Raw genomic sequence first — 15124 nt, 5'->3', positions numbered from 1 at the left:
TTTACTGGGTATGCTAGGGAGGTATGGTGTGATACTGGTTTGTTCATTTTCTTGAGTGTGTGTGTGTGTGTGTGTGTGTGTGTGTGTCTGTTCTTTTCAGATATGAATCTCTCATGATTGAGGAAGTAGAGTGTAGGTTAATTCTATACTTCTTCCCTTTACTAATGTTTTGTGATTAGCCTCTACCTTTCCCTGCCACTCTAAATACTGCTTCTCTCAACTGACAAATTATGTGTGCTGTGAGTCATTGATCTTTCTTAGCTATTAATTCTTATTTATCCAGAAATTCATGGATAAAGAGACCCTTCCAGTAGGCAGCTCCAGCAAAGACAGGTAGCAATATTTCTAGTCTTCCATTTGTAGACTTTTCACAAGTGAGACATAGGGGAAATCCCAAATTGTTAAACACATATTTAGTGAAGTAATGGATGGTTTCCATTATTGTAACTTCACACTGCAACAATAGAAACAAAGAGAGTTAGGAGAGCAAAGTGAAACTGTGAATCAGGATTATCACATATTGAATAACGTTGTGATTAATTTATTAGAGTAGGCATGGAAGGAACTAGATTGTGGTTCTCCATGTAACTGTCCAGTCAATCTGTGCTTATGATACCAGTAACTTTAAGTATAGTACAAACTATCATTTCTCCCTACATATCTATTTTTTTTGCAATTACATAAGCAGAATTTTTATTGCTGCAAATTATTTTCCAAATTGTTTTAAACCAAGTACTCTCCCATTTCCTGTCCAGAAACATGGTAATCTGATTATAAAGTCTAGCCTTCATAAAAAAGAAAGGAACATTAACATATATAAAACATACAGCAAGGCAGCCCGGGTGGCTCAGCAGTTTAGCGCCGCCTTCAGCCCAGGGCCTGATCCTGGAGACCCAGGATCGAGTCCCATGTCAGGCTCCCTGCATGGAGCCTGCTTCTCCCTCTGCCTGTGTCTCTGCCTCTCTCTCTCTCTCTCTCTGTGTGTGTGTGTGTGTGTCTCTCATGAATAAATAATAAAATCTTTTTAAAAACCCAGTAATTTATTTTAAAAAATAAAACATACATGAAAATATATATAAAAGAAATATTAACATATATTATCAATGTTGCTAAACTGTGTGATATTTGCTTTTTGTTTGTTTATATATATATATATATATATATATATATATATATATATATATATTAACCCATTTATTATAGGCTAGCACTGTTTCAAATGGCGGAGCTTCTATTGGTCTCTCAATTCCTTCAGTCCTCTGATGGCAGACTTTACTGTGACAGCAGAAGTGGTGTTGTAGGTCCAGGCTCCACCGGCCACGGTCTTCATGCAGGAGCCACAGTGCCAGATTCCCACTGCTCGCCTTTTCATCTTGGTCTTGCCACAGAAGGAGCAGGTGTACTTGGTGTGCTGGCTAATCTCAATCTTCACCATCTTCCTGAGGGAGGCCCCATAGCAGGTCCCGTATCTACCCACGATTCCAACCTTCTTGGTGCGTTTGGCCATGTCACCGCTAGCCAGGTCCAAGCCCAGAGAGGACTGATTTTTGTTTTAAGGGTAGATTCTGTATTGTTCATTTGAAGAAATACTTATTGAGCATCTGTTATTTGCCAGGTAGTAGGGAATTCTGATCTCCAGGCATTTACAATTTAGTGGAGGAAATGGATAAGAGACAATAAGAATTTATGTAAAAAAATGTGAACTTTAGGCAGAAGGACAATATGCTATCATAAGTTTAGTAATTTATTGACTCACTTTTCTGGACATATATGGTTCTACCAGATTTAGGACTAACTAGATCTAGGGGCTCAAACAATAGTATCAGGACCAGGATCTCTTTCTCTCTCTCCATCTCTCAGCTTTGTCTTCTTTGTGACAGTGTCATTCGTAGACAGCAGACTGGTTCCAACAGCTCCAAGCTTACTCCCACCAAAATATACACCCCATCCGGTTAGTTCCTACAGATCTCCAGTACTGCTCTGACTGACCCTTCCTGAGTCACGTGCACTTCTGATGCAAGCAGAATTGTGCTGTGATATGCCAGTCTCACTGACTGTTCATAGGGACTGAGTTAGCTATGGGTGAATCTCCAAGGAAAAAGTCAGGGTGCTACTAGCAGAAGAAATAAGAGATGTCTACCATATATGATCACTGATTATATTAAATGGTTGAGATTTTATGACTCCATGCTGTATCAATCTCTATGTTATATCAAATATACCTATTCTGTACATGAATATAATCTGTAAGGAGAGATCTATACTGGGCTATTCAAGATGAACATGCAGAATCACTAACTCAAACTTAAAGAGCTGTGCAGCATTCAAGTACACCAATGAAAATCCTGAAGTGTGAGGCGGTAAGGTAGGAAACAGGAGACTGCTTCGGAAATTGAGGTGTAATAAAAGGAAAGGAGGACAATGTAAAAATAGAAGAAATTGAGATGCCTGGGTGGCTCTGTGGTTGGGCGACTGCCTTTGACTCCGGGCCTGATCCCGGAGTCCCAGGGATCGAGTCCCCACATCAGGCCCCGGGTAGGGAGCCTGTTTCTCCCTCTGCCTGTGTCTCTGCCTCTCTCTCTGCGTCTCTAGTGAATAAATAAATAAAATCTTTAAAAAAAATAGGAGAAATCTTTCTATAGTGGACTCAGTATACTCCTAAATCCCTCAATTTGTTCTATGAATGTTTTAGAAATCTGTCCTACCAGCCCTGGGAGATAGTATAGATCAAATGAACGACAATGACTTCCAAGTAATTTTAAAATTCCAAACTAAAAGAAATATTTTTAAACTCTTTATTTTTTTAAATCTCAGATAAACTGAACACAAGCAAGAAAGAAAAACATTTAAAAACTTGAACTCAACCCTTTCTTTTTTGGAGAAGGATATTTGTTTGATTTTCAAAAATATTGCTTGAATGATGGTCTAACATGGCAGGTCAGCTACATAAGCAGGAAATTTATCACTAATTTATCAGTAACACATAACTGTGTTTTTCCACAGAACCAAGATGTTCTAATGGTTTCCCAGTAAATGTGTTTACTTCATTAAAGATCTATTTTCATAAGCCAGAGTCATTACTAGTCCTGGCTGCCATGAATATGCCATAAATAAAGCAAAAACTAAAGTACATTAACCAAATACTAGAGTAGCAATCCAGGCTCAGGAATAGTCATGTATTAAAAAATTAAGCCAAGGTACTTATCATCATTAATATGTTCTCAAATCTTTCCAATTTAGAGACTGCCTAATGTTATCTTAAAAATTGCTTGCTCCCCACTGTGTACCTCACAGCGCTTTGTGTTTGTTATTATAGCATATATCATGTTGCATTTTTAAACATTTTTTTTAAATTTTTATTTATTTATGATAGTCACAGAGAGAGAGAGAGAGAGAGGCAGAGACATAGGCAGAGGGAGAAGCAGGCTCCATGCACCGGGAGCCCGACGTGGGATTCGATCCCGGGTCTCCAGGATCGCGCCCTGGGCCAAAGGCAGGCGCCAAACCGCTGCGCCACCCAGGGATCCCATCATGTTGCATTTTTATAAAATTTGTTGTATATGCCATTTTCTGGTAAAGATATATAGGAGATGTCATATGCTTCTTAACACATCTGCCTTTATACCTGGACTTTGAGGTCCTTAAGGACAGAGAGTAAATATCTTTTTATCCCCATAAGCTGTGTTTGGTGCCTACAATATACTTCATAAATGCTGGGTAAAATAAAGAATGAGTAAATGTTTTAATGGACCCTCCCATTTTAATGAATTCCTGAACTCCTGTTTATTATCATCTTAATTAGTTTTTATGTTTTAATTGCTTCAAAGCTCAAGTCTACATACATTAACCAGCTCCTAGGTATATATACCTGCTTATAAAATTAGATTATGGTTTATGCCGAGAGTGGGGAATGACAGCTTAGTCCTAGGCCAGGTCCCTGCTGGGGTGCAGGCATGATTGGCAGTGTCTGGTTAACTCACTCACAAGACAGACCCCCCAGTTGCCTTTGAGGAAGAAGAGAATCCTGGGGGAAAAATTCTCACTATGTCTACTGCTGGGATTAGATGCATATGCATATGTTTGGCAAATTATTGAGTCTGCTCCAAAGCAGATTTTCAGGTGAGAGGACTGTGATATCTTCTGGAAGAGAATTAATTTTAAGGGAAAGTAGCCAAGCATGATAGGCCAAGCCAATGGCACATCCTTCCTTACTTTGGAAGGAAAGCAAATTCTGTGCCCAAGCAGGTGTGTTGCTTAGATTGTCTCCTCTGAAAAAAAAAAAAGAAAAAAAAAAAAAAAAAGATTGTCTCCTCTGCCCACCTGATTAGACACAGGGAAGGCAGAAGGATGACAGGCCAAAGCTGGAAAGACTCTCTCCATAAACTCTCTAACATTTGGGATTCTGTTTTACAGTGCTCTGAGACCCTTCAAATAGAGTGTAACACAAAGTAAGGTGGCCGTTCTGCCTCTGCCCCTTCCTCATCAGCACTTTATCATGTTCTATTACATAGTCTTCAGGGAAGAAGTTTAATCTCCTGTCTTCATGTTTTCATAGAGGAAGGGACTTTGTTCTTTTTATCAGGCCTGTGGTCTTTGAAAGTAAACTTCTAGCTTCTCTCCCAGCCCCACACCCACTTTCCCACAAAGGAAGAGCAGGAGCTCATTTCAGGGAGGATGTCCCTGTGTTGAAAGTGACTGCTCCTGCATAGATCCCTTGCTCTGCAGGACCCACATGGAAGCAGTAGACACTCAGGTTCTCTGGCTCACTTTGTTTCTGTACGAGAAAGCACAAAGGGAGAGAATCAACCTCCTACCCTTCCCTTTCTATCTCTGGTCAGCCAGTAGTAGAGTTGATGAAGCAAGCCTGCTCTAAAAGGTCATTTCTCCCTCACCTTTCCAACCCACTCCAGGCTCCAGATGGCCCCAAGGTCTGCGTTTGAGGGGGGATGGGATGAGATACTTTGGTTTTAGATCTAAATTGCATTCTTCAATCCAAAATTTACCAAATTTTGTAAGACACACTGGCCACTTGCCCAGTTCATTAATAAATCCACAAGTGATCATCACTTAGCTATCAGTTCTTAGACTGTGTGCTTTTATCCATTGGAATCTGAAAGAGAGTCAGTGTGAATCATAACCTCCTCTTGCATACATCTGAAATACTTCTCTGCCCCTGTCAAGGCCCAATGAATCAGTGGGCTGTGCCCAACACGGCAGTGGCAGAGGAGTGACATATGTCCTGGAAGAGCCAGCATAAGAAGCCTGATGGAGCACTGGTGCATTTTGTCAGGAGTGGCTGTGCCTGGTGGAGCAACAGGAGCAGTGGGGCATTGACGGAGGGGTTGCAGCTGCCTAGCAGGAATCTGTTCATGGTTACAAGGTACCAACTGGTGGCTTCCAGAAATGACTTGAGGACACAGAAGCTTTACATGGCTATTGAGGACCTAAGTCATATTGGTAAAGCCAATGAAAATTAAAGTATTGTTCCAGGCGACCTCGCTCATACTCACAAACTGATGGCTCCTGGGAAAATCATGGTTACCTTTATTTTACTCTCCAGCTGAGCACTTGTCCACCAGAGCACCTTGTCTGAAACAGGCAATCAGAGTAGGTATATGAAATAATTCACTTGAAATGCTGACCATTTGCATGTTGCTGTTAAAGGGATTACCAGGTGATATAAGAAAGCCACTATTGTTGGGAGGCGTTAATGTGCTAGCTCAAGAATTTCAAATAATTTTTTTTGTGCATTTTTGAGTGAGTTTTGAATATGAGTGAAAAGTAAGTCTGCAAACTAGAAATGAAGGCTTACTCCTTAAAAAATGTTTTCAAAGATGATGTCATTATCCAAAGCTGGTTCTCTATATCCTCAAGAAATTCTCTTTCTTGCCACCTCAAAACCACATGCCAGATCAAAACTGTTTGTTCTCAAAGTGAATTTCTTTTAGGTAAGTTATTATTTCAAAAGATAATGCCAAATCTGGATACAGTTTACATTTGAACTGTAAACTGTTCCAACAAGTAGGTGCTACTTAATGCATCTTTTAAATTTGACTTTTGACTCACCACCTAAATATACATTAATATACACATGCATAAGCAAAATTTTTTTGTATATTTTTTTATTGGAGTTCAATTTGCCAACATATGGCATAACACCCAGTGCTCATGCCATCAAGTGCCCCCCTCAGTGCCCATCACCCAGTCACCCCATCATGAATAAGCAAAATTTAATATAAAATGCATCTTTTCAGCTATAAGTATTATTGCTATAATTTTAACATTTCCTTTTTTCTCATAAGCAATCACATATTCTCTTCCAGGTGGTAGCAATATTTGTTTCCTATTTTCATGGAAATGAATGCTAGTATAATTCTGAAATCATGGAAATATATTTATTTGCATATACTTTTATTTATTTATAATAATTCCTTCTATTTATTTATGATATTCATATGGTTTCTGTTCTTTTTCCTCCCAAGAGTAATGTTTTTATCAGTTACTTTCTGTCTCCTGATCAGTATCAGAGTCAGAGGTTTTTTAAACGTCAAATTCACATCTAAACTGGGTTTGATAAACTTTCATATCATTCATCTATTCCATGTATTTAAAATGTCATGACAAAATGACATGTGTTCTCAATATTCTAAACAATTAGGCAGTCTTTAGGATGTTTTTCCAGCTGTGATGACAAATTGACAAATAGATATTTGTTTCTACAATCCTACCCAGTAGCTTTATCTCAAAGTTAATAATAATAGTGTTCTGATCATGGAAAGGGAGTTTGGTGTGGTGGAGGAAAGGAGTAGACTTTTGAGAAAAAGAGATCTGGGCTCAAACTACTTACTAGCTGTGTGATGTTGAATAAGTTGCTCTGCCCCTCGGAGCTCAGTTTCTGCACATGTGAAACAGGAATCATGCACGTTACAGGGCAGGTTAAACAAAACAATGTTTGTGAGTACTTGTAACATGGAAAGCACTGGAAAAATCCAGTTATCGAATCACATATTTCTCCCTGGAAGCTAGGCTATTTCTATGGATTTAATATACCATTCATCTTTTTAATAGCTATAAAGCCATGTGACTTCAGGACTATAAGTTACCTTAGAGATCAGCTAATTAATGGAATTTCACAGATAAGGAAGCCAGGGCACTGGAAAGGTAATTTGGTGTAGGGAGTCCTTTTCCATATTTTGTATAATAAAGAAATTCGAGGCAGAATCATTACTTGCTCACAATTCCATCTGAAAATGGTAGGCAAAACCAACCCTCAGAAAAGTGGAGACAGGTATGAGATAAACTTCCTGACAGTTTGTACCTCGAGTAAGAAAAACTCAACCTATTCTCAGAGAGGGATTTCTTCACTTTACTATTACGATGTATCTGAATGCTTTGTAGAATCCTGAAAATTATGAACTGAATCCATGTAATCAGTTGTCTAATATCTAAAGAAGTAGACATTCACTGTGATTGATGATTCTATATCCCAAAGATATTTCAGATGCACTTAAGATATTTTCATCTGGGACTATTACTATTGCTATCACCTGAACCCTGAGAAGCAAGAAACTCTAGGCCCTAATTCCCATGAACTTACCATACAGAGGGGGCTTCACATTCCTCAGCAGATCAGAACGATTGGATTAAAGGAATATTTCTCACATTGCAATCCTTTACCACATCACAATTTTGAATGCATATCTGTAATGTTGTTTACTTTTCCAAATGGCTTCACTTTCTAAACTTAACCTCATTCTAAGTGATAATATCTAGCACATTTGCTATACTGATTTCATTTTTCTGATATAAAGATAATTTCATGACTGTTAAACTAAAAGATACCTAAATACCACCAGAAATCATCTCAGGATGAATCTCAGGATTCATCTAAGCCAGGAAGAATCTCAGTCTTACTCCTGCTCATCCCCAAAGCTGGTCAGAATAAAGTAAGATTTGCAATGGGCAAAGCCCTTTCTATTCTCAAGTGTTTAGTTCTTGGAATAAAAAAGCCACCATCCTGGATCCATGTGCCTTTTTCGGGGGCAGGGACTGGGCAGTGATAACATCCATGTACTTTTGGATAAGCACTAAAATAACACAAAGCCAAATCCAATAAAATTTCCTGTTTATAATACTGTTTAAAGGATGTAATCACCACCATGAGAAAGTATATTTTCAGATTATTTCCAACAGCATCAAATTAAGTCCAAATCTTTCATATCAATTTGTACTTACCCAAGAAAACTAATCTAAAACAAATCTAAAAACTAGCATTCTTTAATAACATTCCTAAAAGACTATGGAAATCTTAACAGCCCCCAAAACAGCATTCCTTCAAAAATAAAATATTTGAATAGAAACAAGTGGGAGAAAGCACATAAAAAAATTAACCCTCATTAGTGAAGAATGTATATTTTGGAAAAGATCCTGGAGAGTAAAAGGAAATCCCAGCCCCACATAAGCGTTCCCTAGTAAACCTCTTGATTAAACTGGTTCATTTTCACAAAATTCCTTCTCTTCAACAAGAACTTAAAATTGCACTCTACCATTTCTCTCAAATCTAACAAGTCTATTTTCTTTTTGCATCTACTAAATGCATAAATCATTATGCCTATTTTCTATTAGATAGATAGGTAATCCATACATGTATGGATGTATATAAGTATATATACCCACATATACAGATAAATGTATATCTATATAATTAACATATACATAGAATGCTTTACTTGGGAGGACTTGAGGGTTCCTTGAGCTTGACATCACCATACTGTGCTCAATGATTTCATTCGATGTTAGTATTTTACGAAAAGAAATTCATGATTAAATAACTCTTATAAACATTGGATTAAACAAAACTTAACTTGTAACACTATATACATTTTGAATGTCTGAGAAGAGCATATAGCAATGCATCTTAAACTTCAATGCATATAAAATTGCATATTAAGTAGGTCTGGGATAGAATCTGAGATTCTGCATTTCTAGCAAGCTCCCAGGTGATACTGATGCTCCTGGTCCAAGGACGAAACTTTGAATAATAAGGGTATCAGATTTCCTAAAACTTATTTTACTAGTGAAACTAGTAAATACTAGTGCCCTTTTTACACATAAATGGTTTTCTGAGATTTTTCTTTTGGTTGGTTGGATGGCTTGTTGGTTGGTGTTTGTTGGTTTTGAAAACATACATCAGTGTTTTATAATTTTTGAAACTATTAATATAACTGAATCCCCTTGCTTTATAGGGTGGTGAATGTCATTTTTAAAAATCACCCTAAATTCACCTAATTGACTTTTACCTTTTCAGTGGCTTTGCCTTGTTTTGTCCAAATTGTACTTGAGAAAACTTCAAGACCTGTACCGTTGCGGGAATGGGTAAAGGAAATAAAAAAAGACAAGTCTTTTGAGTTATTTTTCAATGTGCAATGAAGAATGTGCACTTTATAAGTACAATAAAAATGTACTTGACTTCCATAGCCAGACTAAAATCTTACTAGCAAACAATTGTTTGGATTTATATTGACAATTTTTGGTTGGATATTGAACACTTAATCATGGGATCATATGGCATATCACCTAAGTGCTTTAGGTAGTCAGCAGGTCAGATACCCAACACTCTGCCACCTAGTCATCCATCCACTACCTTTCCACCTCTCTATCCACCTGTCTAACTATACACACTCATCCACTCACATATCCTGTCTCCACCCATCCAATCAGTCATACAACCGCCACATGTCCACCCCCCCACGCACACACTTATCCCTTGACATTAATTTGTTCAAAAATATTTATGCAACATGGTTTTTTCGCAAACATAGAGTAAAAGGAAATTTAATCTACAAGTTTAGGGTGGATAGAAGAGTACATTACAAGAAAAAGTAAATTACATATTATTTTACAATCTCCTAATTGATATACTTCCTTATGCACTAAACTCTCAGTCTGTGTAACTAAGAGTTCTTTTCAATGGTAGATTTTGAACAATGGTTGGGATGGTGCTCTCATAGGAAAAGAAACAAGCTGCCTATGAGCTGAGATATGAGTTGTCTAACATACTTGCTTAACCTGACATTCCTAATCCTTCATTCCATTAAGGATTCATGCAGTCCTTTTCTGCCACATTTCCTTTATGCTACATAAAATGCTACATTTTCCTTTATGGCATTCCCCTTTATGCTACTCTTCAGCCAGCTAAACTAAGTTATTTGAAATTAGGCCCAAACCATGCCTGTAATTGAATTTTTCCCTCCATCTGGACTACACTTCCTGTGGGTCTAGTACATCTCTTTTTCCCAAAAGTTTTCCCTAATCTGCATTCCCTGATTTGTCATCCACACTTCTCCTGTGATAATCACTTTTGACCTTGTATTCTTGTTATTTATGGGTGTATTGATCTCACCTATTAGGCACAAAACTCCCTAGAAAAACGAGGCCTGTGCCTGATTTTCTTTGCATCCTTCATAGAATCTCAAACAGAGCCACTCAGTAAATTCTTTCATTTCTGGAATGAATGAAATCCATCTAAGCCTCTGATTGAATGCTTTGAGTGTGCTGATTTCATGAGTAACTAAAGAGTTTGAAGAAATATCTCAGAAATATCTCAGTGCCTATAAAATTTTAATTAACTATATTGGTGGATTATTATTGCTGAATCTTTTGTAAAGTACTTTGCCATGCCCTCGCCTGAGAAGACTAGTATGTTTCAAAGTGATATTATAGTCTTGATTGCATTAAAGTATTGGCCTTCTGGATCATAAGCTATTAAAATTATATATCCTATTTTCAGATGTATTAATTCTTACACTATTTTTCTCTCTAAAAGTTTCCTTCTAGCAATAGTCAGTTCAATGTCAAACTTGTAAAGAATCCCATAGAGTTATAGTTTGGGACTTATAAACCAGTGACAATTTCTACTGTTACCTCTGGCCTTCCGATTGTGTTGGGGATGCAAAGTCTTTTTATCATCAGTAAAATGCTTCCCTACCCTTTTTCCATTTAAGAAAATGATTATGCCTTTTGCTAATCATTTCTTTACAGTGTCTGAAACACTATATTCTCAATAATTATTACATGGCAGAGAGAGAGAAAGAAAAAAAAATGACTCAGCTAGTAGCTCAAAATAGTATTCTATGGATTTGTCCTAAAGCTAGAGACCAGAGTTCATTTGTATTAAAATCGTTCTTTTCTTTTTTTTTTTTTTCAAGATTTATTTATTCATTTACTTGAGAGAGAGAGAGAGCACAAGCAGGAGTAGGGGGAAGGGGCAGAGAGAGAGGGAGAAACATGATCCCTGCTGAGAGCATGCAGAGGAACTTGATCCCAGGACACCAGAATCAAGACCTGAACCACCCAGGTGCCCCCAAATCCTTATTTTTCAAAAAACATGATTCTTTAAGATGTACGCCAACAGCTCCAGGTGCTACTTTTAATATCTTTGCTAGTTTGTATGATTGTATTGAGGTACACCTACATTGTATCTTTGGTATTTTTCCCCCTTTATCTTCACAGTCTTTGAACTTTAAAATGACAGTGCTTGCTAGGGCTTGGGTCATGGAGAGGTGAGGCCCACTGTCTGGCAGCGTGGACTTCTTGAGTCCATCAGCCACCTGGCCGGAGGCAGCAGAGCTGATCTGTGAGGGTGGCTGGGTGCTTGGAGGCTCAGCAGGTGGCACACAAGCCCCAGCCCACTCTGGCTGCATGGTGGTCTAGCTCCTAGCTGAGCACAGCAAAGGCCTATCATAGAGGCCACTTAACCATTCGCCTTGCCCTGAGTGACTGTGCCAACCAGCCTTTCTACCACATTGTGGCTGCTCACAACAGGTGAGCAGTGATGGCTGTTTCATGGAGCATCTGGAGTCCTATGATCCATTGCCTAACAGTCATGGAGAGAAGATCGTTGCTCTCAACCTGGACCAGATCTGGCATTGGATCCACTATGGAACCCACCTCTCTCAGCAGGTAAAGAAGATTCTGGGTCTTTCTGGCTTTGTCCCTGTGCATGCCATGATGATCACATATGCTGAGAGGCCACAAAGGAAAGGGGGACTCCTCTTAGCATCTCAGGAAACAGATCCAGAGGCTCCAGAAACTAAAGGAGCTGACTTCAGTGAGCAGAGCACTGGGGAAAAGGTCAAAGTCCTCTTAAAACACTTGTGCAGATCTCTTAGTTTTATTCGATTTGGTGGTCAATAAATGTAGTTTTCTAAGTATATAAATAAATAAAACAATAATTTTGAAAACCAGCTAACATACCTATTTTTACTTTAAATAGTGATGGGAAAATATGAAAAGGGTTTCATCAACATTGATTCAGTTGTTTATGGCAATTTACCCAGACCTTGTGAGACTGTAAGTGGAACTGGCAAGCTTGGGGGAACAGAGCTGCTTCCACAATTGCCTGAGGGTCTCCTGGCGCCTTTTTGCGGTGACCAGACTTCGTCAAACCTGTCAGCTGAAGGGACTCATGAAATTTGAAAGACATCATTCTCTTCTGGTGATCATGAACCATAATATTTAATGCAAGTATAAAATGTTGCCATGCCCCCCAGGTCTTCTCTCGCACATCCCCTTGCCACCACCATCCCTCCATCTGCCTTCAGGTTAGTGCGGTGGCCTTGGGCCATCTGACCACCAAGAATGGAGTTGTGGTGGTTTAGGCACCTGGGATTATTGCCCTTTCACTAAAGGGGAACAAAAGAAAAAAGGACAAGAAAAGTACATCAGCCCAGCAGTTTTCCTTCTCTATGAGCCTTGAACAACTTAGTGGACAAACATCTGGACAGACATTTTAATTCCCAGCAGTCCCAAAGGGCACTTTTTCTTCAGTACTTACAAATAGGCCCTGTGGCACTTCCCGGCAGTCCCATCTGGCCTGCCTGCCTTTGAAAGCCTCTCTTGATATGGGGCATCCTCTGCTGAAAAGCCCTCTTCCACTCCCCTGCCTCACTGTCAGCTGCCCAAGAAAGAACCCCACTGAGAAGTGTACCCCCACCCCCGACACTCCCCAACAACAGCTTCCCTTTGTTGGGTGGGTCTGCTCAGTCTACCAGCCCTGCTCCTCAGTCTTCCCCACCAAATCCTTTGCCCCATGAGGCCTCGGAGGCAAGAGGGACCAGGGGGACTGTCCAGCTCCTTAGAGACCCAGGGATAGACATTTCATCATTTCTAGCATGGTCTCCCTCAGAAAGGAAAAATTATTTCCAAGCAATCAACTTTCCAGTGAATTTGGAACACACACTGTTTGATTTGGGAACCATGGGTACTCACTTTGAGGAAGTGAGGTTGCATGTACAAACTACTGTCTGACTGCTGAGTGAGCACTTAACTTTTTTTTTTGCCCCTAATAATTGAATTCTCTGAAGACAGGAAACTGCAGGCAGCTGCTCTTCCACCCATTCAAGAAGCACTTTGCTCCTTTACAGCAAAAGAGCTGAACTATGAAATGAACTCTGCTGTCTGGATTGAGGCTAGGTATTTTGGCAACCATTCAAGTCTTTTTTGACGGTGTGTCCATCAAACAGCAAGTCTGTGAAGAAGTACTTAGAAAGCTTGGTCTTATTCTTTGAAGACTAGAGTAGGATCGGGAGGGAACAGGAATCCAGAGTTACACATAATTTTTTCTTTGCAGCTGGAGAAACTGAGGCAGTGACAAGAACATTATGCAGGGTCACAGAGGGGTGCCTGCAATTTTGCAAAAATGATCTTCATTTTTTTCTGTCATTTCCACACAGCTGCTTGAAAGCTGATCTTATTTTTAGAGAAGCTGAGTTGTCTGGGTTATCACTGGCCACTCCATCATAAGGAAAGGTAGTGTGTTTTGGGAATAAGGTTAGTTATCAGGCTTCTATCAAATACAATATTTTTTAATTAGATTTATTATTTTTTTTTGTAAAACCGTTTCAACAAGTTCACTTTTCATTGTTGGGTACCAGGAAAGGATTAACATAACACAAATTGAAGAATATATTAAAGTCACGAAACATAGTAAGACCCATAGGCTACCTGGTGCTGAGTGAAGGCACAGTGCTGGCGTCATCTGGGGATCTAGAGAATGAGGAGCCGCAGCCAGTGCCTCTCTGAGCTGGTCAGCACAGCCTGTGGTTTCCGGCTGCACCACAGCACGAACATACCCTTCAAGCGCCTGTCCATGGTCTTTGCAGAACACACGCTGCTGGTGACCGTGTCAGGACAGAGGGTATTTGTGGTGAAGAGGCAGAACCGAGGCCGGGAGCCTGTTGACGTCTGAGCCTGCCAGAGGGCAAGGGGCAGAGGTGGATTGGGTCCATGGGCCTCCTCAATGAGGACGACGCAAACCTCCACCTTTTTCTTGGCTTGCTGCTAGAACTAAGGCTTTCTGCTCACCCACTTCTCCTCCCCTCCCGTCGAAGAGGCTTGGGGACTTTGCACTGTGTCGGGGAGAGTGAGGGCAAGGGGATCTCCCTCTTCTTTCCGTCCCTCCCTCCCTCCTAATAAACTAGAGTCTGATGTTCCCAGGGGAAAAAAAGGGGGGGGGCAGCCCGGGTGGCTCAGCGGTTTAGCGCTGCCTTCAGCCCGGGGCGTGATCTTGGAGACCCAGGATCCAGTCCCACATTGGGCTCCCTGCAAGGGACCTGCTTCTCCCTCTGCCTGTGTCTTTGCCTCTCTCTCTGTGTGTCTCTCATGAAAAAATAAATAAAATCTTAAAAAAAAAAAAAAAAGCTACACCTTAAAAACTACAAGAGTAACACCGTAGAAATTTCTTGTCTGCTCTCTTCCAAACTCCTCTACTTTCCCCCAGCCCACCCTCCACCCAGAGGTAACCGTGCTTTTGGATTTTAGGTTTGGCTGCTCTGTGGCTTTATTTTTATACTTTTATCACATAAGTATGTATCATTAGACAATATGTTCTATCTGTCTCTAGACTCTCTGTTTGGGAATGGAATTATTCTATATTAGAAGAACTACTAATGTCCTCTCCAAGTAAAGCAGGAAATATTTTAGGAAGGACTAAAAACATATTTTTATAATTATGATAACATTGTGTTATTCTTGGATCATAAATTAGTCTCTTCCTTCTTAACCTTCCTTTTTCTTTTTTCAGAGACTAGCCAAAAAGTAAGAAATATTTCAATTTCTATTTCCT

At 39.6% G+C, this 15124-nt stretch overlaps 2 protein-coding genes across 4 annotated transcripts in view; one reads left to right on the top strand and one right to left on the bottom strand.

Annotated features, from left to right (window-relative positions):
* Positions 1–15124, top strand: part of RASGEF1B (RasGEF domain family member 1B) — a 559901-nt gene that overhangs the window by 453515 nt on the left and 91262 nt on the right. The gene's annotated exons all lie outside the window — the stretch shown is intronic.
* Positions 1232–1619, bottom strand: LOC121493248 (60S ribosomal protein L37a-like). The gene has a single exon (XM_041759006.1). It carries the CDS (start codon positions 1505–1507, stop codon positions 1232–1234), a length of 276 nt encoding a protein of 91 aa, XP_041614940.1. The 5' UTR covers positions 1508–1619.

This window comes from Vulpes lagopus, chromosome 6 (genome assembly GCF_018345385.1).
Source record: "Vulpes lagopus strain Blue_001 chromosome 6, ASM1834538v1, whole genome shotgun sequence".
NCBI classification, from domain to species: Eukaryota; Metazoa; Chordata; class Mammalia; order Carnivora; family Canidae; genus Vulpes; species Vulpes lagopus.
The sequence above is the reverse complement of the archived record's forward strand: the minus strand, read 5'-3'. Positions and strand labels throughout refer to the sequence as shown.